This window comes from Pristiophorus japonicus, chromosome 2 (genome assembly GCF_044704955.1).
Source record: "Pristiophorus japonicus isolate sPriJap1 chromosome 2, sPriJap1.hap1, whole genome shotgun sequence".
NCBI lineage: Eukaryota > Metazoa > Chordata > Chondrichthyes > Pristiophoridae > Pristiophorus > Pristiophorus japonicus.
This window is the reverse complement of record NC_091978.1, coordinates 211,040,349-211,066,109: the sequence shown is the minus strand read 5'-3', so window position 1 is coordinate 211,066,109 and position 25,761 is coordinate 211,040,349. Positions and strand designations below refer to the sequence as shown.

The window sequence follows — 25,761 nt, the reverse complement described above, 5'->3', positions numbered from 1 at the left end:
CCTAGGGCTGAGATGATTGGTCTCCAAGAACCACAACCATCTTGCTTTGTGTTCGGTATAACTCCAGCCAGTAGGGAGTTTTCCCCTGATCCCCATTGACTTGAATTTTACTAGAGGATTTCCAATGTGTAAACTTCTTTTGTAAATGTTGACATACAGTTCTCATAAATTTGACAGAAAAGCTGTGCTCAAAAATCATGACAACAGGAAGCAAAATTTGTGGCGAGGATGTGCACAACAGTAATCAATAAATAAATAAATATAGAATAATTATGAATTTCCTATTGAATTGCTAAATCATGAATTGAAGGCAGTGTTGTTTTATACCAGGTAACATACAATACATCAGGGCCAGGGTCGAGTATTTTTATTATACAGTATTGCGTTAGAAATTGCCTTAAAATACCTCTATGTAGGTATTGTGTGTGAAATGTGTAAATCAGTGATCTTCAGTATTATTGGGCGTAAGAACACTAAGTGCTGGGGTATGGAAAGAGTGGTAGGGGGTTATGAGTATGAAGTGTAATAAGATGTTTCAGGGTGTTGATAATATGGGGCAGGGAGAAAAGTTTTAAAAGATAAAGGGCTAGATTTTTGCCGACTTTGCCACCGAGTTTTCGCCCCGATTTGATTCTCTGTGGCGGAAACTTGGTCGGCGGGATCTTCAGGCATCTTTTTGCGGCAGCGCTTCTATGTACCGCGGGGGAGAGGTGCGCCGACGTGAAACGCCGCTGATTGCGTTACAGTCGTACTTTCGGCGCTCCACTGCGTCCAGAATACGGACAGGCAATTCTGTCGGTGCAGCCCTGCCAGCTGCGGTAAGTATGAAGACCTGCTAAAAAGGTAAATTAAAGTTTTTGGCTCCTATTTTCCACAACAAAGATTTCTGGCGCCCACATACATTAAAGTACATCCCCCCCTCCACCCCGCCCCACCATTAGCGCCAAAAAAAAACAGCACTTTCCACGCACTACCAGAGGCCATTTCAGGATGCGGAGCTTATCGAGTGCGCCGAAAAGTCACTGTGCATGCGCTGGAAATTTTTAAAAAATGACTTTCTGCACATGATGGGTGTGCCTGGTCTGGATTACCAGTGAGAACCCATTGCTGGCAGAGGTGGAATTGCAGATAGAAAATACAGCTTCAAACAAAAGATGATTCAAGGGAAGGGGACAGAGAAGGCGAAAGGGTCAGAGACGGAGAAGGGGAAGCTGTAAGGGCCAAGAGATTTCTCGCAGAAGAAATTGAGCCCCTGGTAGACATAATTGAGAGGAGTTGTGATGTGCTTGAAAATAAAGGGAGAATGGGCCAAAAGAAACTTAAACCCTCTGTATTCGCAAAAGTTTGGGACCAAGTTGCAGTAGAGTTTAATGCATTGTCCATTATCCCGAGAAGCTGCGCACAGCTCAAAAAATGCCAGGACCTCGGACAAGCAGTTACTGTAAGTAATATTTTTATTTAAATTTATATTTATGCACTGCAATAATGTGCGTGTGTGCGTGTGTGGGGCACGTGTGTGTGTGTGTAACCGAGAAAAGTCAAAAACTGGAGGAGGTCCAGCAAGTAGGCTGCAACTAACAGCCATGGAACAGAGGTTGGCTGATATGATTAAATCTCACTGAAGATCAACCACCATTCATGGGAGCTGGGCCCAGTTTACCAAGAGAGGGTAAGCCCTGAAAATTGCAGAGTCTGGGATGGCTAAATGTTAAGTACTGTGTGTGCTGGCTGTGCTTCTGCTTCCTCCCCTGCTGCTAACCAAGCATCACTGTTATGTTTTGCAGATGTTGCACATCAGGAAGAGACAGAAGATGCACCTGAAGTAGAAGAAGAGCTTGATCAGGAAGCCGTCAGTCTAGATATTGTTCATCTACATCAGGGGAATGAAGGGTAGCAGGAAGGCTCCGATACTGAGATGGTTACACTGGAATTGGAGATGGTGAACCCAGAGGATTCCAAGCCCTTTCCTGAGTGAATAAACCGACGCAACATTTCAAGGTGTACCGTTTGAGGCTGCGGGTCCCAGTGTGTCACAGCAAGCCACACCTGCGAGACAGCAGAGAAGGATGGGAGAGCTGAAACTGAAACAGAATGCAGGGAACATAGGACAGCTCGTGGCAATGAGTGGGGAGAGCATCCAACCAACGAGATCGCTCCTGGAAACCTTGGGTGGAGTGAGGGTAGAATTAGCGGGACTGTCATTAGAGGTGGCAACATAGAAAATAGGTCCAGGAGTAGTCCATGCGGCTCTTCGAGCCTGCACCACCATTCAATAAGATCATGGCTGATCATTCACCTCAGTACCCATTCCCTGCTTTCTCTCCATATCCCTTGATCCCTTTAGCCCCAAGGGCCATATCTAACTCCCACCTGAATATATCTAACGAACTGGCCTCAACAACTTTCTGCGGTAGAGGATTCCACAGGTTAACAACTCTGAGTGAAGAAGTTTCTCCTCATCTCGGTCCTAAATGGCTTACCCCTTATCCTTAGACAGTGAACCCTGGTTCTGGACTTCCCCAGTATCGGGAACATTCTTCCTGCCTCTAACCTGTCCAATTCCATCAGAATTTTATATGTTTCTATGAGATCTCCTCTCATTCTTCTAAACTCCAGTGAATACAGGCTCAGTCAATCCAGTCTCTCCTCATATGTCAGTCGGGAATCAGTCTGGTGAACCTTCGCTGCACTCCCTCAATAGCAAGAACGTCCCTTCCCCACTGTTGGGACAGATGAGGGAGGGGATGTCAGAGGTGGTAGCAGAAATAATGGGGCACACCCAGGCTGTCATTGCTGCCACTAACATTCTAACCCCCAGACCAAAGTCAGGGGTTGATCCACAGGCTGAAGAAGAGTCCGAAGAGGAACCAGGGCCTTCCACAATGACATCTGCTAACTCTGTCCCTGTCGCAATCCACCAACAACAAGCACGCCGTTGGAAAGAAAATAGAAAAAACCTTGGGGTGGGGGGGGGAAGCAGAAGTCTGCAACAATGTGCTTGGGTAGGGGTAGAGGCAGCAACAGGGGCAGGAGTGGCGCACAGCGCTAAGGGGGAGGAGAGATGGCTTGTTTGTTTGTTTCTTCATTGAAAAGTTTGATATTAAAGTTATTAAAGTTAAAAGTTAAGTTAAGCTAAGTACAACTGTATTGTACAAATGTTTAATAAACATTTATTTTTGATATTTAACCAGAATCCTGTACATTATTTTTTAAATCCAGCACTAGAAAATCTTTCTAGATGATGTAATGGATTCGACAGGCCAAATGGCCTCCTGTGTTGTAACCAAACTGGGTAAAGGTCAGAAAACTATTTCATTAACTTACAAGCACTATTGTTACGCCTTCATATACAATTTTTAATAAAGACTTTATTATAAAATATGTAGTCTTAAAAAAAAAAGTTTAAATGAAACAGGGGCAGGTTCTATAAACTGTGATGCTTTCCAATGTGCCTGGAGTTTGTTGTACAGTCTTGCGCGGAGGACCTTCGGCCTAGGATTGCAGCGGGTTGGGTCGGGTGCGTGGGAAAGGCTCGTCTGGATGTTTATTCTGCCATGTGCCTGGAGTTTGTTCTTTAATGGAAAAGGCTCTTCTGGAAGTTTCTTTTTGCCTGGTTTATTTTTACCTGGAGTTTGTTGTTCACTTTGGCGTGGAGGACCTTCAGCCAGGGATTGCAGCAGGCCAGCGCCGATTTCATTAACTTAAGGTAGGCTTTTTTAAAATGGGCTCTAATGTCTCTGTGTGCCACTTAAAAAAAAAATCGGTGATAGGGAAAATGGCCAGAAACGGCATGGAATCACTTTTCTATGTAGACCAGCACCAAAATAGCTGGCGCCAAAACTTGAGAAAATTTAAATTTCAGGAGGAGGCAACGGTGACTAAATAAGTGTGCGTTTAGAGGCTGATTTTTTTCATGTATTAGTTTGTCAGTTCTAAAGACCTGGTACAAATCTCATCAGAATTGTAATGCATAATTGTTTTCAAATTTCATAGGTCACATTCACATCTCCAGGTGCACATTTAGATGGGTGTAGGGAGCACACTGGTGGTGGGAGCAGAAAACTGCATGTAGATGGAATTTAATGAATGCAGACAATTAAAGAGGAGGCAGAAATGGGAGACCAACATTCTGAAAGTTGCTGGAAAGGTTTAAAAAGTTTTCTTAACCCACTGACAACATCTCCAAGGCTCAAGGGAGGAGGATGAGTAGCGACCGATAAAATGAAGAGAAAGGTAGTCCAAAGACAGACACAAAACAAGGGAAGGAGCAGCACTGCACACAATTCCATGTCATGGGTGCTAAAGTGGAGATGTGGTGCTTCATGAGGTGGTTGCAAGAAGGGTAGCACTTTGTGTCACTCCGGAGTACCATCTTTGTAAGCCATTATTACAGCATACCTGGGAGGAGACAGAAGCATGAACTAGGCTGCCACTGACCAACACTAACACCGGCCGTGCCAACCCTAAGGCAGATGTTAGCAGCAGGTGTCCTTCAAGCAAATAGTGCGGCTCTGCATCTAGTTCTCTGCTGATCTGGACACATTCATTACCAGATAGGTGCAACAATGCATGCAGATATAGAATCGAAGGAGGCCATTCGGCTCATCGAGTCTACGCCAGCTCTTTCGAAGAGCAATCCAGTCAGTGGCATCTTAAGAGGCAAGACCAAAATGGCTTTGCTGGCTGACGATCACCATGGTGATGCTTCTTTCATGCAATACCACAAAGCATGACTGCATGTCCAGTAAAAGTTAATCAGACCCTCACACACATCTGTGACTGTAGGCAGAGGACATAACGTACCTGGACTGTTGAGGTCTCCAAGACAGTCATTCTCTGCCAAAGTACCATAAGTGCATCACTGTTCATAGATGCAAATGGGGGAGTACAGATGGACAGACAGAGAACATCTTTCATGCAGTCTTCCTCCAACTCCAAATAGCTCACATATAGGGGCATTCTTAATGGGGTACCGATTAGTAGCACCAATGGAGTTGGAAGGAAAAAAAAAGCAACAAAGCAATTACCATAACAGCTAATGAAAGCCTAAGTGGCAGCACAACCACCCCCAACCCCCAAAATTAAGAAAATTTGTGCAGAATAGGATTTAAAACTATTTAATCTTATTTTGCATTTTAAATGGATTGGCACTTGCAGCTGACCCCCTGGCGATCATATACATCCATTATATATGGGCATGATTTGGAAGTAGCGTCCAGCATAAAGGCTAGAAAAAGACATGGGGGAGGGGGCGGGGGGGGGGTGCAATATCACCTAATTACTGTGTCATTAGAAAATTACAAAACTTCCCTTAATTTCAGACAGGAGCTTGCTTGCCATCCCCAGGCCCAGTGGAAATGCATGCTCTGCACAAATGGTGCAGAGGTTTGCCTGATGCTGCAAAAGGAGATGCTGACAGATTGGAAAGAGGCAGATAATTTAGTGTTCCAGGTATACGATCCTATTCTTAAAAACCACTGTGCAATGCACACGGGAGATGTCCTAGTAATAAATTAACGGATCTTACGACTGTATACGCTCCCTGTAGCCACATTTGCGACATCAGCCCACATGTCCAGGAGTTATTCTTTCTAATGCTTCAACTCCAGGTTTTCACTTACTTTTCTACTTACATTGTCTATGATTGGTTGGTTCTTCACATGTAAACATGGTCCTCTGAGCTAAGTTGTTCCATTGCCTACCTCTTATATTGCTGCTGTCAATAGCTGATGCCCGGAGATCGTGTGTCATCGCCGTGCACATCGCCCCGTTAGCGCCCGGGACCCAAAATTCACTTTCGCCCCCTGTAGCAGCGCGGGGTGAAAACACTGGCAGCTGCAGGAGGCTAGGATCAGCGGCCGGCCGCTACTGGGGCGATCACTAAAGGAGAGGTGGCTGAGGTAAGTAAAAAAAAAAACTTACCTTTGTTGATGCCGTTTTTTTCCCACGGGTTCCTGCCCGCGATCGTTCAGCCCGGCAATCAGCTTGAGTGCCGGGCTGATCCTGTGGGTTCGCCACTTCCTGGGTGGTCCAGGTAGGTCAGCTTTAAATTGCAGAGCCTGCAGCAATGGCCATTCCGTTTAAGAGAGAAGGGTCCTTTGTACGCTGCAGCGGTTGCCCCCCCACCCCCCACCCACCTTGTTTAGCACTCCAAGAAGGAAGTGGAGTGCTTGATTTAGCGCTCCACTTCCTTTCTGGAGTGCTAAAGCCAATTTTTTGAGAATGGGGAAACATTAGCGTCTGCCGCTAAGTTTCCCAGCTTTCAAAAGTTACCGCCCTCAAATGGAGCGATAATGAATTTCTCCTCCTTTGTTCTTAGCCACCCAATATATTTGGCTGCTTTTTCCCAAGGCTCTGGCATCTACGTAGTTGTGCACTTTCTCTCTTGACCACATCAGCAATTCCTGCCTCTGCCTTTCAGCACCAGACACCTACAGCACTCTCCTCAACACCTCGAGCAACTTAGGCCGAGGCAATCCGGCAACCCTGCCACCAGTTCAAGCCCCAACACCCTGCTGGTCACTTTTTCTGCCTTGTACTTTCTTTCTCCACAGAATCGATACGACACACACCACTATTTTTCACCTTTGGTATAGAGTATTCCCTGCATACCTGTCCAGCACTTCAGGCTTCAGCTAATCAGCCTCCAATCACCCATTTGTGCCGCTTCCTAACTACTCCACCAATGCAAGCCTCCATCAGCATTCAGGCCACCTACCCTCTAAGCCTCTCCATAACATGTCTTAATCCTCTTCTGCCAATATGATCTAAAATTTACAGTACAGGTTGAGCATCTGAAATCCGGAGTTCCAAAATTCGGAAAGTTCCGGAATCCGGACACCGGGCCGATCTGTGGCTGGGTCGTCCGGAAACCTGAAAATGTTCCGAAATCCGGACTCACCCTGGCCCGGCTTCGCCCCGGGCCTCAGCGACCTGACCTCACCTCCCCCTTACCTCGGCGGGCCGACCTCGCCCCCTTACCTCGGCTGCCTGACCCCACCTACCTCGGTCCAGGCAAAGTCGTTCCAAAATCTGGAAATACTCGGAATCCAGAACGGCCCCGGTCCCGAGATTTCTGGATTTCGGACGTTCAACCTGTATTAGCCTTTTAAAAAAAACAAAAGTCTGTATCCAGTTCTACACTGGGAAATATTCTTTTAATTTTGAAACTTTCAGATACCTCACATGCGCACATTCGGCAAACAGGTAAATTTAGAAAATGTGCGAAGATCAAAGAAGACCACATACCACAGAGATCAGAGACAAACACAAAGCAAGATAAAAGATATCAGTAGATACCAATGATGAGAAGAGAGTAGTAAATAAGGACAGATGGTAGAATACAAACAACAGAAGGCGGAGGAAATAAAGAAAAACAAAGAGAATCAGTAACATGAATACAAAATAGATAGATAAGCCAAACGGTCCTCTAATTTGCTGTCAGCAGGGCCATGGGTGATCCACTAGTAGGGCCCAAGTTTCCACATGATTTGCGCCTGATTTTTAGGAGCAACTGGTGGAGAACGTACTATCTTAGAAATCGCAATTCTCCACATTTTTTTTCTGCAGTTCTAGTCAGGTAGAACAGTTCTACTTTGGAACAGAATTTTTTCTTCAAAAGGGGGCGTGTCCGGCCACTGACGCCTGATTTGAAAGTTTCCACAGTGAAAACATACTCCAAACTAAAGTAGAATGGAGCAAGTGAAGATTTTTGTAGAACTGAAAAAACCTGTTCTACACATTAAAAAATCAGGCGCAGGTTACAAATTAGGCGTCCAGAACGAGGTGGGGGGGGGGGAGGAAGGGAAGTCATTAAATTCTATAATAAATCCTTATTTATACTTATACAAATATTATACAAATAAATCCAACCTGAATAAACATTTATAAGCAAAGAAAAGATTAAATAAACCATCTTCCTACCTGTGTGAAAGTGCTTCAGGCAGGCCTTTCGGGACCGAAGGCTGAATGGGCTGGCCCGAGACTTCGGGCAGGGCCCGTCCCCAGCACCAGATTTACAGGTAGGTGGCATTGGGTTGGGTCGGGTCAGGGAGGGGAGGTTCGGTTCGGGTCGGGGGGGAGAGAGAGAGGGAGGGAGGGGGGGAGAGAGAGAGAGAGAGAGAGAGGGAGGGGGGGGGCGGAGGGAGGGAGAGAGAGAGAGAGAGAGAGAGAGAGAGAGAGAGAGAGAGAGAGAGAGAGAGAGAGAGAGAGAGAGAGAGAGAGAGAGAGAGAGAGAGAGAGAGAAAAAGGGGGGGGGCGGATCCAGTCCGGGAGCGGGAGTCGGGTCGGGTCCAGTGGGGGGGGGTCGGGTTGGGGACGCGGGTCGGGTCGGGGAGCGGGAACAGGAGCGCGGGTCGAGTCGGGTCAGTCGGGGGGGGGGGGGAGCGCGGGTGTCAGGTCTGGTCCGTAGGCAGGGGGGGGCGGGGAGCGGGTGTCGGGTCTGGAGGCAGGGGTGGGGGGGGGGGGGTGAAGCGGGTGTTGGGTCTGGTCCGAGGCGGGGGGGGGAGCGGGTGTCGGGTCTGGTCCAGAGGCAGGGAGGGGGGCGGGGAGCGGGTGTCGGGTCTGGTCCAGAGGCGGGAGGGGGGGGTGGGGAGCGGGTGTCGGGTCTGGTCTGGTCCGGAGGCTGGGGGGGGGGGGCGGGAAGAGCGGGTGTCGGGTTTGGTCCGGAGGCAGGGGGGGGCGGGGAGCGGGTGTCGGGTCTGGTCCAGAGGCGGGGGGGGGGGGGTGGGGAGCGGGTGTCGGGTCTGGTCTGGTCCGGAGGCGGGGCGGGGGGAGCGGGTGTCGGGTCGGGTCCGGAGGCGGGGCGGGGGGAGCGGGTGTTGGGTCTGGTCCGGAGGCGGCGGGGGGAGCGGGTGTTGGGTCTGGTCCGGAGGCGGGGCGGGGGGAGCGGGTGTTGGGTCTGGTCGGGGGGGGCGGGGGGAGCAGGAGCTGGCCGTGGGAGGAGCCTTATTCACGCAGCCCCAGTGAGGCCATTGGGCCAGGGCTAGGGGCTGCGTGCTTCGGGCCCCTCCCACACAGTTCGGCGCCTGGAGCTACTGCACTTGCGTGCCCACTGTAGCGCGCATGTGCAGAGGTCCCGACACTGTTTTCAGCGCAGGGACCTGGCTCCGCCCCCCCACAGCTTTGTGCTGGCTGCGCCGAGGGCCAGAGGACCTGTAAGTAGGTGGAGAATACCGAGGATTTTTTTAGGCGCACTTTGTGGCACGAAAAACGGGCGTCCAGGTCGGGACTGCGCCGTTCTGGGCGCGTGTGGAAACTTGGGCCCGTAATATCTAAAAAATCTTGCAGTTTGTACACATTTTCTGTTCCCCATGCCTGCTTCCTGTCATCATATTTTTATTGTCATACTTTGCTGATATGGCTCAACGTAAATCGCAGCAAATTAGTTAGGTAACATGAGTCAAGAGCAAGATAAAGCACACAGAAAACAGCCAAATGAGAAGCTACTAATTACTTATGAAAATAACCAATTGTGAATGACCAGTCAGGAGGACATACCAACAAATGAAATTTAAAAGAACCAATCAAATCATTCAAACAGTCGAGCTGGATCGACTGCTTCCATGCTGTAAATTCTATCTAATTCAATGTAAAAACACTTCTCCAAAAAACCATTTCTTCCCCTCAGTGACTGAACTCTCTAATATCCGAAATATGAGCCAATAACATGATTAAGTTTACCCACTGAAGTTTTTACATGAACATCTCAGGCTCTATCAAAGCCTGAACTTGATATTTTGCCCTGGTCGATGAGCTCAGTTAGTTCACGAAACATACTACAGTTCGAAAACCTGCGACATGCACAATTTCCCTGATTGCATTTAGTTAGTCCAACTGATTATAGAATCATAGGAATTTGGAACATAAGAACATAAGAAATAGGAGCAGGAGTAGGCCATACGGCCCCTCGAGCCTGCTCCGCCATTCAATACGATCATGGCTGATCCGATCATGGACTCAGATTCACTTCCCTGCCCGCTCCCCATAACCCCTTAATCCCTTATCAGTTGAAACTGTCGATCTCTGTCTTAAATTTATTCAATGTCCCGGCTTCCACAGCTCTCTGAGGCAGCGAATTCCACAGATTAACAACCCTCTAAGAGAAGGAGGCCATTTGGCCCATCATGTCCTTGCCAAATGACAAAGAACTATCCAGCCTAATCCCACTTTACAGCTCTTGGCCCTTAGCGCTGTAGGTTACGACACTTCAAGTGCACATCCAAGTACACGTTAAATGCTATGAGGATTTCTGCCTCTCCCAGCCTTTCAGGCCATGAATTCCAGACCCCCACCACACTCGGTGAAAAAAATTCTCAAATCCCCTCTAAACCTCCTACCAATTACTTTAAATCTATGTCCCCTGGTTATTGACCCCTTTGGTAAAGGAAATAGATTCTATCCACTCTATCTAGGCTCCTTATAATTTTATACACTTCAATTAGGTCTCCCTTCAGCCTCCTCTGTTCCAAAGAAAACAACTGCAGCCTATCAACTCTTTCCTCATAGCTAAAATTCTCCAGTCCAGGCAACATCCTCGTATATCTCCTCTGTACTCTCTCCTGTAATCATATCTCTCCTGTAATGTGGTGACCAGAACAGCACACAGTACTCTAGCTGTGGCCTAACTAGTATTTTATACAGTTCAAGCATAACCTTCCTGCTCTTATATCCTATGCCTCAGCTAATAAAGGCAAGCATGCCTTCATAACCACCTTATCTACCTGTCCTGCTACCTTCAGGGATCTGTGGACATGCACTCCAAGGTCCCTCTGTTCCTCTACATTTCTCGGTGTCCTACCATTTATTGTGTATTCCCTTGCCTTGTTCGCCATCCCCAAATGCTCTGGATTGAATTCTATTTGTCACTGTTCTGCCCACCTGACCAGTCTATTGATATCTTCCTGCAGTCTACAGCTTTCTTCATTATTATCAACCACACGACCAATTTTTTTTCGACTGTTTCTTTTCAGTTTCCAGGAACATTTGGTTGCTTTTCAGAATTAAATTTCAAGTCTTATTCAATCTATACAGGCTGATTTTTTAAAAAAAGAAATTGAATCATACATGCAGACACAGACAGACAATCTATCATCAAAATGTTCTTTCATTAATAAAAAACAAATGGATTGAATTATGGAAGCTTTTCAGGCAAACAAAAAGGCTCTCGTCATATAACAAAAACACAACATGCTGAAAACACTCAAGTCAGTCAGGCACAACATCTATAAAGAAAAGTGACAAGTCAATAGCCCAGATTTTGTGGTCAGCGGCAACCAAACAGTGCTTGCCGTTCATTGTTCTTACACTTTCCCACAGACTGAGGGCTTTTATACTGTGATTTGCTGTGAAGAGAGCCGAAACAGCACGGCGTCCTCTGCAGAGAATCTGCAACCTATGTGAACAGGTCTAGCAACGCGTGTCTCCTTAACCAATCAGATTGAAGAAATCTTACTTAGACACTGAGTCTAAACTAGGAGGAGCAAGTTTGAATATTTAATTCAATGCAACATCATGTACAGAAAGTGCAATAAAGAGAGGGAAAGAAAGGTGGGATAAGAAACGAAGATAAAAATAAAAAATATTTTAATTTTTGAATTTAAAAAAAATCTCCAATAATTAAAATCTGAAGGAGTGAAATTCCACACTTGTTAAAGTAAATTTTCAATGCCAGAGACACTGTTTGCCAGTAATTTAGGCTTACTATGCCGTTATAAATTTAATTTCACTTGAATGGACAAGTCCTAACTTTTTCTGGTGTGTTTACTGGGAAACTAGTCGGTAAGTACCTCAATTTCTCATCATTGTAGGCATGTTAATGCTGAGTCTCTCGGCAAGGTATCGGTGTAACGAAGTTGGTGAAGGAGCAGGGCAACTCAGACAACAACGTCCTGATTTCCACATTTAACTGCGCATGTGCGATCGCTGGATGCTGCTGTCCGATTTGCTCCCTAATAACGGTGAAGGCTTCAACATTATTATGACTACAAAGTCCAGGCCAACATTTCAAGCTTTGCCCTTCATCAGAACCCCTGCTTTGTTGATCGTTGGAAAATGTAAACATTCTAATTACTGACAGCTGTGATGCAGAGATACAAACTGACACACCTCAGGAAAGATAAGGAAAAGAAAATGCAGATAATTTGTTCAAAAAAACTTTAACCTAACTCAAGAAAATCTCAATATTGATTTCATAATCATTAATGGTATTTGTAAAAACAGTCCCCTCATACTCAAATTTGTTTCAACAAGTGTTTTCCACATAATCCTAACGACTCCCTCTTCATTTCAGCCTTGTTCCTTCAGGAATGAACAATTTTCAAAATCTACATAGATTTTTTATAACAATCTTAATTTGAGCATATAAACGAGGGGGTTGAGTTTCCGCTTGTTTCTGCTGGTTATATCAGTGCAACCCGGACGGAATTGGCCGAACCATTGCAAAGGATTTTGAATGTAGAAACATAGAAACATAGAAAATAGGTGGAGTAGGCCATTCGGCCCTTCGATCCTGCACCGCCATTCAATGAGTTCATGGCTGAACATGCAACTTCAGTACCCCATTCCTGCTTTCTCGCCATACCCCTTGATCCCCCTAGTAGTAAGGACTACATCTAACTCCTTTTTGAATATATTTAGTGAATTGGCCTCAACAACTTTCTGTGGTAGAGAATTCCACAGATTCACCACTCTCTGGGTGAAGACGTTTCTACTCATCTTGGGTAAGCCATTTAGAACCCTGATCCTTAGCCTGTGACCCCTGGTTCTGGACTTCTCCAACATTGGGAACATTCTTCCTGCATCTAACCTGTCTAAACCCCGTCAGAATTTTAAACGTTTCTATGAGATCCAGTGAATACAAGCCCAGTTGATCCAGTCTTTCTTGATATGTCAGTCCCGCCATCCCGGGAATCAGTCTGGTGAACCTTCGCTGCACTCCCTCAATAGCAAGAATGTCCTTCCTCAAGTTAGGAGACCAATACTCCAGGTGTGGCCTCACCAAGGCCCTATACAACTGTAGTAACACCTCCCTGCCCCTGTACTCAAATTCCCTCGCTATGAAGGCCAACATGCCATTTGCTTTCTTAACCGCCTGCTGTACCTGCATGCCAACCTTCAATGACTGATGTACCATGACACCCAGGTCACGTTGCACCTCCCCTTTTCCTAATCTGTCACCATTCAGACAATAGTCTGTCTCTTTTTTTACCACCAAAGTGGATAACCTCACATTTATCCACATTATACTTCATCTGCCATGCATTTGCCCACTCACCTAACCTATCCAAGTCACTCTGCAGCCTCATAGCATTCTCCTCGCAGCTCACACTGCCACCCAACTTAGTGTCATCCGCAAATTTGGAGATACTACATTTAATCCCCTCGTCTCAATCATTAATGTACAATGTAAACAGCTGGGGGCCCCAGCACAGAACCTTGCGGTACCCCACTAGTCACTGCCTGCCATTCTGAAAAGTCCCCAATTACTCCTACTCTTTGCTTCCTGTCTGCCAACCAGTTCTCAATCCACGTCAGCACACTACCCCCAATCCCATGTGCTTTAACTTTGCACATTAATCTCTTGTGTGGGACCTTGTCGAAAGCCTTCTGAAAGTCCAAATACACCACATCAACTGGTTCTCCCTTGTCCACTTTACTGGAAACATCCTCAAAATATTCCAGAAGATTTGTCAAGCATGATATCCCTTTCACAAATCCATGCTGACTTGGACCTATCATGTCACCTCTTTCCAAATGCGCTGCTATGACATCTTTAATAATTGATTCCATCATTTTACCCACTACCGATGTCAGGCTGGCCGGTCTATAAGTGAGTCAGACGCAAAATCACCTTCGCTCATAGGTTTGTGATCTTTTGTGCTGGTTCAAAGACTCAATCCGCCCAAATCAGGCCTGCCCACAGAACTGGCCATGCCCCAAGGATGAAATTGCGAGAGTCCACCGATTGCACTTATTCAGGAGGTTCTTCAAAATGTGCTCATTTTCTTAGGGGCACAGACACTAGTAGGCACATAGAAACATAGAAAATAGGACCAGGAGTAGGTCATTTGGCCCTTCGAGCCTGCACCACCATTCAATAAGATCATGGCTGATCATTCACCTCAGTACTCCTTTTCTGTTTTCTCTCCATAACCCCTGATCCCTTTAGCCATAAGGGCCATAGCTAACTCCCTCTTGAATATATCTAACAAACTGGCATCAACAACTCTCTGCAGTAGAGAATTCTACAGGTTCACAACTCTGAGTGAAGAAGTTTCTCCTCATCTTGGTCCTAAATAGCTTACCCCATATCCTGAGACTGTGACCCCTTGTTCTGGACTTTTCCAACATCGGGAACATTCTTCCTGCATCTAACCTGTCCAGTCCCATCAGAATTTCCCCTCTCATTCTTCTAAACTCCAGTGAATACAGGCCCAGTTGATCCAATTTGTCATTCCTGCCATCCCGGGAATCAGTCTGGTGAACCTTCGCTGCACTCCCTCAATAGCAAGAACGTCCTTTCTCAGATTAGGAGACCAAAACTGAACACAATATTCCAGGTGAGGCCTCACCAAGGCCCTGTACAACTGCAGTAAGACCTCCCTGCTCCTAAACTCAAATCCCCGAGCTATGAAGGCCAACATACCAGTTGCCTTCTTCACCGCCTGCTGTACCTGCATGCCAACTTTCAATGACTGATGTACCATGACACCCAGGTCTCGTTGCACCTCCCCTTTTCCTAATCTGCTGCCATTCAGATAATATTCTGCCTTCATGTTTTTGCCTCACATTATACTGCATCTGCCATACATTTGCCCACTGACCTAGCCTGTCCAAGTCACCCTGCAGCCTCTTAGTATCCTCCTCACAGCTCACACCGCCATCCAGCTTAGTGTCATCTGCAAACTTGGAGCTATTACACTCAATTCCTTCATCTAAATCATTAATGTATATTATATTGTAAATAGCTGGGGTCCCAGCACTGAGCCCTGCGGCACCCCACGCGTCACTGCCTGCCATTCTGAAAAGGACCCGTTTATCCCGACTCTCTGCTTCCTGTCTGCCAACCAGTTCCCTGTCCATGTCAATACATTACCCCCAATACCATGTGCTTTCATTTTGCACATCAATCTCTTGTGTGGGACCTTGTCAAAAGCTTTTTGAAAGTCCAAATACACCACATCCACTGGTTCTCCCTTGTCCACTCTGCTAGTTACATCCTCAAAAAATTCTAGATTTGTCAAGCATGATTTCCCTTTCATAAATCCATGCTGACTTGGACCGATCCTGTCACTGCTTTCCAAATGCGCTGCTATTTCATCTTCAATAATTGATTCCAACATTTTCCCCATTACCAATGTCAGGCTAACCGATCTAAAATTCCCCGTTTTCTCTCTCTCTTTTTTAAAAAGTGGTGTTCCATTAGCTACTCTCCAGTCCATGGGAACTGATCCAGAGTCGATAGACTGTTGGAAAATGATCGCCAATGCATCCACAATTTCTAGGGCCACTTCCTTATGTACTCTGGGATGCAGACTATCAGGCCCTAGAGATTTATTAGCCTTCATTCCCATCAATTTCCCAAACACAATTTCCTGAATAAGGATTTCCTTCAGTTCCTCCTTCTCGCTCGATCCCCTGTCCCCTAGGACTGACATATGAGGAGAGACTGGATCGACTGGGTCTGTATTCACTGGAGTTTAGAAGAATGAGAGGGGATCTCATAGAAACATATAAAAATCTGACGGGACTGGATAGGTTAGATGCAGGAAGAATGTTCCTGATGTTGGGGAAGTCCAGAACCATGGGTCACAGTCTAAGGATAAGAGATAAGCCATTTAGGACAGAGATGAGGAGAAACGTCTTCACTCAGAGTTGTGAACCTGTGGAATTCTCTCCCACAGAGAGTTGTTGATGCCAGTTCGTTAGATATATTGAAGAGGGAGTTATATATGGCCCTTATGGTTAAAGGGATCAAGGGGTATGGTGAAAGCAGGAAAGGGGTACTGTGGTGAATGATCAGCCATGATCTTATTGAATGGTGGTGCAGGCTCGAATGGTCAAATGGCCTACTCCTGCACCTATTTTCTATGTTTCTATGTTTCTACGTATTTCTGGAAGGTTATTCATGTCTTCCTTCGTGAAGACAGAACCAAAGTATTTGTTCAATTGGTCTGCCATTTCTCTGTTCCCCATTATAAATTCACCTGATTCAGACTGCAAGGGACCTATGTTTGTCTTCACTAATCTCTTCCTTTCACATAATCAAAAAAAGCTTTTGCAGTCAGTTTTTATGTACCCAGCAAGCTTCCTCTCATACTCTATTTTCCCCCTCCTAAGTAAACACTTTGTCATCCTCCGCTGAATTCTAAATTTCTCCCAGTCCTCAGGTTTGCTGCTTTTTCTGGCAAATTTATATGCCTCTTCCTTGGATTTAATACTATCCCTGATTTCCCTTGTTAGCCATGGTTGAGCCACCTTCCCAGTTTTATTTTTACTCCAGACAGGGATGTACAATTGTTGAAGTTCATCCATGTAATATTTAAATGTCTGCCATTGCCTATCCACCGTCAACTCTTTAAGTATCATTTGCCAGTCTATTCTAGCCAATTCACGCCTCATACCATCGAAGTTACCTTTCCTTAAGTTCAGGACCCTAGTCTCTGAATTAACTGTGTCACTCTCCATCTTAATAAAGAATTCTACCATATTATGGTCACTGTTCTCCAAGGGGCGTCACACTACAAGATTGCTAATTAGTCCTCTCTCATTACACAACACCCAGTCTAGGATGGCCAGCTCTCTAGTTGGTTGCTCAACATATTGGTCTAGAAAACCATCCCTAATACACTCCAGGAAATCCTCCTCCACCGTATTGCTATCAGTTTGGTTAGCCCAATCTATATGTAGATTAAAGTCGCCCATGATAACTGCTGCAACTTTATTGCACGCATCCCTAATTTCTTGTTTGATGTTGTCCCCAACCTCACTACTACTGTTTGGTGGTCTGTACACAACTCCCACTATCATTTTCTGCCCTTTGGTATTCCGCAGCTCTACCCATACAGATTCCACATCATCCAAGCTAATGTCCTTCCTTACTATTGCGTTAATTTCCTCTTTAACCAGCAATGCTACCCCACCTCCTTTTCCTTTCTGTCTATCCTTCCTGAATGTTGCATACCCCTGGATGTTGAGTTTCCACCCTTGGTCACCCTGGAGCCATGTCTCCATAACCCCAATTATATCATATTCGTTAATTCGTCCACCTTATTACAAATACTCCTCGCATTGAGGCACAGAGCCTTCAGGTTTGTCTTTTCATCACACTTTGTCCCTTTGGAATTTTGCTGTAATGTGGCCCTTTTTGATTTTTGCCTTGGGTTTCTCTGTCCTCCACTTTTAATTTTCTTCTTTCTATCTTTTGCTCTGCCCTAATTTTACTTCCCTCTGTCTCCCTGCATAGGTTCCTATCCCCCTGCCATATTAGTTTAACCACTCCCCAACAGCACTAGTAAACATTTGTGATTATGTAAATTGATTTTAGTGTAAACTTGAAGTACAAGCTAATCAATTTCCCTATTGCAACCAAACTGCAAATTCTACCCCCTAATTTGAAACATGCCAGAAAATTAGTTTACAAATTCATAAAATGAATACTACAATTTCTTTTTAAAACACGGAGTGAAATATTTTTACAACAAACCAAATCAATGCAGCTGTACATACCACTGTTGGACATCTGAAACAGATTGTTCTTCTCAAATTTCTTGAAAACACTTCCTTTTATTTCTACAAACTGTTTAAGAAAAGTTAAAAAATTAGTTTGGACATTATATACTCAACAACATTAATTCACTGTTTTTGAATGATAATGTAATTTGTGGGATAATGTTGCATTTTAAAATGAGTATCAATATAGAGGGAGAAAATCAAAATCAAATCTTGTAGATCAGCAACACAATTGTAAACCAGTTGCCCAATGCTGTGCAGTCATAGGTTAGATCTTGGCAGAGGTTATATTTAATGCAACGGTAATTAAACTGTCAGAATTCTCATTTGCTGGAATGTCCCAATGGCACTAAACAATTTAATTTCAAAAATTCAAAAAGGGTAGGAGGAAGAGGGGATAGAAGGAAGGGAGAAAAGAAAGAAGTGGGTGGAGGAAAGAGGGGGCAGAGAAATAGCGGCAGGGATTGTGGATGCATTGGGTGTAATTTACAAAAATTCCCTGGATTCTGGGGTGGTCACAGCAGGTTAGAAAACTGCAAATGTAACGCCTCTATTTAAAAAAGGAGGCAGACAAAAAGCAGGAAACTATAGACCTATTAGCCTAACATCTGTGGTTAGGAAAATATTGGAGTCCATTATTAAAGAAGCAGTAACAGGACATTTGGAAAAGCAAAATTCGGTCAGGTAGAGTCAGCATGGATTTATGAAGGGGAAGTCATGTTTGACAAATTTACTGGAGTTCAAGGATGTAACGAACAGAGTGGATAAAGGGGAACCACTGCATGTGGTGTATTTGGACTTCCAGAAGGCATTTGACAAGGTGCCACATAAAAGGTTACTGTACAAGATAAAGGTTCACAGGGTTGGGGGTAATATATTAGCATGGATAGAGGATTGGCTAACTAACAGAAAACAGAGAGTCGGGATAAATGATTCATTCTCTGGTTGGCAACCAGTAACTAGTGGGGTGCCGCAGGGATCAGTGCTGGGACCTCAACTATTTACAATCTATATTAACGACTTGGAAGAAGGGACTGAGTGTAACATAGCCAAGTTTGCTGACGATACAAAGATGGGAGGGAAAGCAATGTGTGAGAAGGACACAAAAAATCTGCAAAAGGACATAGACAGGCTAAGTGAGTGGGCAAAAATTTGGCGGATGGAGTATAATGTTGGAAAGTGTGAGGTCATGCACTTTGGCAGAAAAAAAATCAAAGAGCAAGTTATTATTTAAATGGAGAAAGATTGCTAAGTGCCGAGTACAGCGGGACCTGGGGGTACTTGTGCATTAAACGCAAAAGGATAGTATGCAGGTACAGCAAGTGATCAGGAAGGCCAATGGTATCTTGGCCTTTATTGCAAAGGGAATGGAGTATAAAAGCAGGGAAGCCTTGCTACAGCTATATAAGGTATTGGTGAGGCCACACCTGGAATACTGCGTGCAGTTTTGGTTTCCATATTTACGAAAGGATATACTTGCTTTGGAGGCAGTTCAGAGAAGGTTCACTAGGTTGATTCCGGGGATGAGGGGGATGACTTATGAGTATGTTGGGCCTCTATTCATTGGAATTCAGAAGAATAAGAGGTGATCTTATCGAAACGTATCGGATTATGAGGGGGCTTGACAAGGTGGATGCAGAGAGGATGTTTCCACTGATGGAGGAGACTAGAACGAGAGGGCATGATCTTAGAATAAGAGGCCGCCCATTTAAAACAGAGATGAGGGGAAATTTCTTCTCTCAGAGGGTTGTAAATCTGTGGAATTCGCTGCCTCGGAGAGCTGTGGAAGCTGGGACATTGAATAAATTTAAGACAGAAATTATAAGGGGATAAGGAGTTATGGGGAACGGGCGGAGAAGTGGAGCTGAGTCCATAATCAGATCAGCCATGAACTTATTGAATGGTAGAGCAGGCTCGAGGGGCCGCATGGCCTATTCCTGTTCCATTTCTTATGTTCATCATTCTATGATTCTATAAGTTTGACAATACTGAACTTCACTAAGGTTGTAAATTTGAAATCTAAGTATTTCATCTATTCTTAAAATATACATGTTTATGTCATTTGGAATCTTTATTAAAAGAAATAATCAGACTGAACATCAAATTGGTGTTAAGGCACACAGGAATTTACATTTGAAAACTTTTGGGCACAAAAATACTCACATTGTTTGACATCATGATAGTAAGTAATGACTTGTTGTGGGAGTTGAAAGCAACATTCAAAGTTGTTGCTTGCACCATGACCAGAATTGTATGCAGGACTGTAATAAATTTGTTAAGAACAGAACAAAAACAAAGGAAAAACATACAACTATAAAAATATTTTACTGTTCCTGCAAATATCTAGAATTGTTGAAATTACAACATACTACAATAAGCTTATTGCAATGTTAAAATGTATAAAAAGTAACAACGGTGTCGTCGGGTATGACCATTTTCATTTTATGTTTTAATACTCTAGCAAATAAGATTGCATTTAGCAGAATGCAAAATTCCAACCTATGTACAATAGGCTTGTATAGTTTTTTTCATGCATCATTGGGCCATAATTTTCTGCAGCAGGGCAACAAATGCTGTTCGCGGTTAGTTAGACTTGATGTTGGCTGTTGAATTGTAATGATATTTTGCACTGCAAATTACTGAAATGTTGATAATGTCGTAGCGAAGGAAATCAGGCATCTGGGACCTGAGTGAATAGGGAAAGCAACTGCGGATCTCAACCAATCAGATTGAAGGATTGTGGAATTAACAGTGAAAGGAAGAAGGAAATGTAAAATTAGAGAGGGTGAATTCAATGCAAAAATCAGGTACAGAAAGAGAAATAAGAGGGAAATAAAGATTTGATTACAAGGAAAGAAAGAAAGAGAGGAACATTTTTTTAACACTGATTTTAAGTTTTACATTTTTTAAATCCAGTAAGAATTAAAACCTGAAGGAATGAGACACCACACTTATTATAGTTAATTTTCAGTGCCAAAGAAGTTGTTTGGCAGCAATTAACATTCACCATGTTGTTAAATGGACAAGACTTAACTTTCTGTGACAAGCTTAGTTCGTATCTACCCCACAAATACAGCAACTTCACCATTCAGTGCATTTCAATGGTGAGCCAGTCAATGACATGCCATTTTCACTAAGCTAACAGCATCTCGGACAGCAACTTTTGGATTTTCGCGTTTCACATCACATCTTCCCTCGCCTGAGGTTGCTGTAGCATCTGTGCAGAAGCGAGTGGCGTTAGCCTCACCGTTATTTTGACAGCAAATTATGGCCCAATATAATTTTACATTTGCCACTACATCCTGTTAGCGCATCCCACATTTTGATACATTTGTGCAATTGGTCATACTTAAATTGAATTTCAAAACTATTCAGCACTCCATGTTTGTTTCAGTAATGTAAAACAATAAATGACTTAACAGTGTAATTAATACAGGTTCGACCTCCCAAATCCGGAAACCTCGGAACCGAGGCTGTTCCGGATTTTGGGTATTTCCGGATTTCGGAACGTATTTCCGACATCTCGAATCCGGAAACGCCTGGGCCGAGGTACGGGTATTTCCGGATTTCGGAACCCTTGGAACAGCGGTACCTGTCCCCTAAATAAAACAAATGGCGGCAACATTGGAGAATAATAGGATATACTTCACATTAATTTTTATTTTGCACAAAGTGTAATGTCGCGGCAGAATGTGGGGAGCACAGGGACAGAAATCTACTACTATCTACAGCAGCCAGGAGTAACAGCAGGCAGTGGTCAGACAATGCAATATGGCGTTAAAACTGCCTCAAGCAACTTTTTTTCAATTAATCTGGACCGTTTTACTAAATGGGTTCCGTGTACCAGAACATTCTGTAAAATGCTTTGGCATTTTGAGCAACTGAGATGACTGCCTGGACAACTGTATCTTTGGGTATGAGTGAGCTGGGACTACAAAGCTAATGGTCCTGGAATGTCCTGGGTCCATACGAAGTTTCTATGGACCTGGGAAGGCATCCGAAAAGCCTGCGCTGAAAACCGGCTTTTCCGAACTGTCAAGTTCCTAGCTTGACAGATCATCCGCAGATCGGGAGCGAGGACATTTGCAGGGCAAGAATTCTGATATTTACGGATATCTTGACCAGCAAATGTCCTCAAAAATCTTGCGCCTGAAAAAACAGGCGCAAGTGTTTAAAAATAGACAAAAACGTTTTAATATAAAGTTATAAAAACACATTTTATTCTTAAAAACCCTCCCCACTATGCTAAGTTTATTTTTAACCATAATTTAAAAAACTTTTTCAAAAATCGGGAAAATATTTTATTTTTATAAGAAATAATAACTTTAATTTCAATTAATTTTAAATATGTGTGGTCTGTTTTTTTTAATTTTTTTTATTATTTTGTGTGTTTGGTTTTGTTCCCATTAATAGCACTGAGAACTTGTAGCTACGCGAGTCTCAGTGCTATTAATGGGAACCTGTGAAATACTTACCCGATTGGCTGAGCAGTCACACATTACTGCATCTTCTATGTCGGGACCCTCTGCACGGGAGCGCGGGAGGAGAAGGCCTCCCCATCGGAAATCAGGGTGCCTCCTAGACCACCAAGTAAATTTATAAAAAATATCCAGCGAGGAGGCAATTGCCCGCGGGAAGACCCCCAGAGAAATTTCTGGGCCATTAATATTTATCCACCTGGCATATTACATAGCAACATCAAAAATAGATGCAGGAGTAGGCCATTGCCCTTCGAGCCTTCACCACCATTCAATATGATCATGGCTGATCATGCAACTTCAGTACTCCATTTCTGCTTTCTCTCCATGCCTCTTGATCCCTTTAGCCGTAAGGACCACATCTAACTCCATTTTGAATATATCGAACAAACTGGCCTCAACAACTTTCTGCGGTAGAGAATTCCACAGGTTAACAACTACCTGAGTGAAGAAGTTTCTCCTCATCTCGGTCCTAAATGGCTTGCTCCTTATCCTTAGACTGTGATCCCTGGTTCTGGACTTCCCCAACATCAGGAACATTCTTCCTGTATCTAACCTGTCCAATCCTATCAGAATTTTATATGTTTCTATGAGATCCCCTCTCATTCTTCTAAATTCCAGTGAATATAAGCCTAGTCGATCCAATCTTTCTTTATATGTCAGTCCTGCCATCCTGGGAATCAGCTGGTGAACCTTCGCTGCACTTCCTCAATAGCAAGAATGTCCTTCCTCAGATTAGGAGACCAAAACTGTACACAATATTCAAGGTGTGGCCTCACCAAGGCCCTGTACAACTGCTCCTATACTCAAATCCACTCGCTATGAAAGCCAACATGCCATTTGCCTTCTTCACCACCTGCTGTACCTGCATGCCAACTTTCAATGACTGATGTACCATGATACCCAGGTCTCGTTGCACCTCCCCTTTTCCTATTCTGTCACCATTCAGATAATATTCTGCATTCCTGTTTTTGCCACCAAAGTGGATAACCTCACATTTATCCACATTATACTGCATCTGCCATGCATTTGCCCACTCACCTAACCTGTCCAAGTCACTCTGCAGCCTCTTAGCATTCTCCTCACATCTCACACTGCCACCCAGCTTAGTGTCATCTGCAAACTTGGAGATATTACATTCAATTCCTTCGTCTGAATCATTAATGTATATTGTAAATAGCTGGGGTCCCAGCACTGAGCCCTGCGGTACCCCACTCGTATTGATGGGCTCGAAATTCCATTTTTGGTCATAACGGTATTTTTGGCGGAAAAATACAGCTATGACTCCGCTATGATTCCGAAACCTAGGGAGGAGGTGAAAACACAATTTTTTTTTCCAAAAAACGAAAAATAAAATTATCACAAAACATTCACAAGACCCTTTTCTATCAAATCGCTGCAAAAGAATTAAAAAATAAAAACTTTAACTTACCTTTTTTGCAGGTCTTCATACTTAACGCCGTTCCAACGCAGGTTTTTCCCGGGCGCTTTTTTTCTAACTAGCTACGGGTCACCGCTGAGCCAAATAGATTTTTTTCACAATAGTAAATAGTGTGTGTGTGTCTGTGCGTGGGGGAGGGGTATTATTTACTGTTGTGAAAAAAACCTATTTGGCTCAGCGGTGACCCATAGTTAGTTAGAAAAAAAACGCCCGGGAAAAACCTGCGTTGCAGCCCTTGGAACGGCAGTAAGTATGAAGACCTGCAAAAAAGGTAAATTCAAGTTTTTATTTTTGTTGGATAGGCTGACTATGGATGTACTCTATGTGTAGTCACTGTGAGATTGTATAAGATGGAGACTTGTTTACCTGATGTACTGCCAATCAAGGTTCATACTGTGTACACACACGTGTGTGTGTGTGTGTGTGTGTGTGTGTGTGTGTTTACTGTTGTGAAAAAGATGTACGGATTTCGGAACATTCCGGATTTTGGAGTTTGAACGGTAATCCTAACTGATGCTTTAAAAAAGGCTAACTGATGATGCTTTAAAAAAAAAGGTACAGATAACAAAGTTCAGCTCTTTATAAATTGTACACATTTTGGGGGGGAAATTCCGGTCGGAGGCTTCCTTTGGACGAATGCCTCCAACTCAATTTCTTTACGAAAATACCTGGTGGTCCCGGAGGTGCCTTCGATTGCAGTCGGAGGCCTTCAGTCCATGCGTAGCATACGGGAAGATGACTTCCCCATATATACGAAAATGCTGGAGTCACATGAGTTTTACCACCAATCACTCTAATATTCTCATTGATAATAATTGGAACTCCGTTTTTACGAGTTTCCAGTACTATCAATGAGAATAACCCCCGAAAACAGAAACACAACATAATAAATTTAAAAAACACCTCACATATTTAAAATTAACTGAAATTAAAGTTAATTAAATGTTTTAGAAAAAATATACATTTTGGTGAATTTTTGTTAATGTGTTTTAATAGGGTTTAAAATAAACTTAGCTTAATGGACAGGGTTTTTAACATAAAAATGTATGATTAAATTTAATTTTTATATGTTTTAAAACTTTTACACTGGTAAAAGTAAGTTGTGCGCCTGCTTTTACCAGGCGTAAGAGTTTGAAGGACATTCGCTGGGCAGGAGTTGTGCAAATAGCCCAATCTCTCCCGCGTGAATGTCTTTCTCCTGGGGATGCGGAGGATCTGTCTAGGGAAATCTTGACAGATTGGAAAGCTAGTTTTCGGCGCATGCCGGGTTTTGAGACCTCGCCGGGTCCGTGCGCACTTCGTACGGACCCGATGAGGCCAGAATTTTCGGCACATTATATATAAATAAAATTACATCAAGCATTCTACTAAACTTAAACTTCTCATTACTTCATTAATAACCATAATTGATTAAAAATAAATCCAGAAGCTTTAATAAGTCTATGTCAAAGGATACAGACATAAAGCACAGCCATGAAAAAGTGAGGTATCACCCCAATATGAGCTCGTTTTTTCTTTTTAGGTTCTGTAGCTGTCCAATACAGTGCATCCAAAATATCTTGTCCAAAGGAAGAAAAGAGGCGATCTGCTACCTATGGAAAAATCAGGCGTCTGTATTATTAATGGAATATTCCCCAGTCATTCAAACACAGTATAAAAATCAATGGCCCGGATTTTCTGGGGCCTGTGCCCCACAAGTTCTGGGTTTCTGTTTGCAATGTGCAGGCGTGAAAACCCGGAACTTGCAATCTGTCATGTTTCAGCTTGACAGATCGTACGAATTCGAAGGAAATGGACTTTCGCAGGCACAGGGTTGGGCTATTTGCACAATGAATGCCCACAAAACTCTAATGGCTGGCAAAAGCAGATAGGTGTTTGGCCTTCTTTTACCAGTGTAAGGGTATAAATAAAGATTAAAATACATTTTTTTAAATCATTTAAACATTCAAAAACCTTTAAAATTAGTTTAGGTTATTTATGGCCCCTTTAAAATGTTTACATTTATTTTTCAAAAAGTATTTTTTTGTTTTACATGTTTAATTAAATTGCATTTTAATTAATTTTAAACTGTGATGATTTACTTTATTTAGGTATGTTTTGGAAAAATGTATT

The 25,761-nt window shown here is 43.7% G+C and overlaps 1 protein-coding gene across 4 annotated transcripts in view; it reads right to left on the bottom strand.

The window, feature by feature from the left end:
- The window catches only part of tapt1b (transmembrane anterior posterior transformation 1b), a 253,864-nt gene that overhangs the window by 119,086 nt on the left and 109,017 nt on the right, over nucleotides 1–25,761 (bottom strand). For all 4 annotated transcript variants that reach the window (XM_070870858.1, XM_070870861.1, XM_070870863.1 and 1 more), the window contains 3 exons: nucleotides 25,106–25,241; nucleotides 19,894–19,991; nucleotides 17,728–17,797 (listed from right to left, as the gene is read on the bottom strand). In XM_070870858.1, coding sequence (XP_070726959.1) covers nucleotides 17,728–17,797; nucleotides 19,894–19,991; nucleotides 25,106–25,241 — 304 coding nt within the window. The remainder of the gene's footprint in view (nucleotides 1–17,727; nucleotides 17,798–19,893; nucleotides 19,992–25,105; nucleotides 25,242–25,761) is intronic.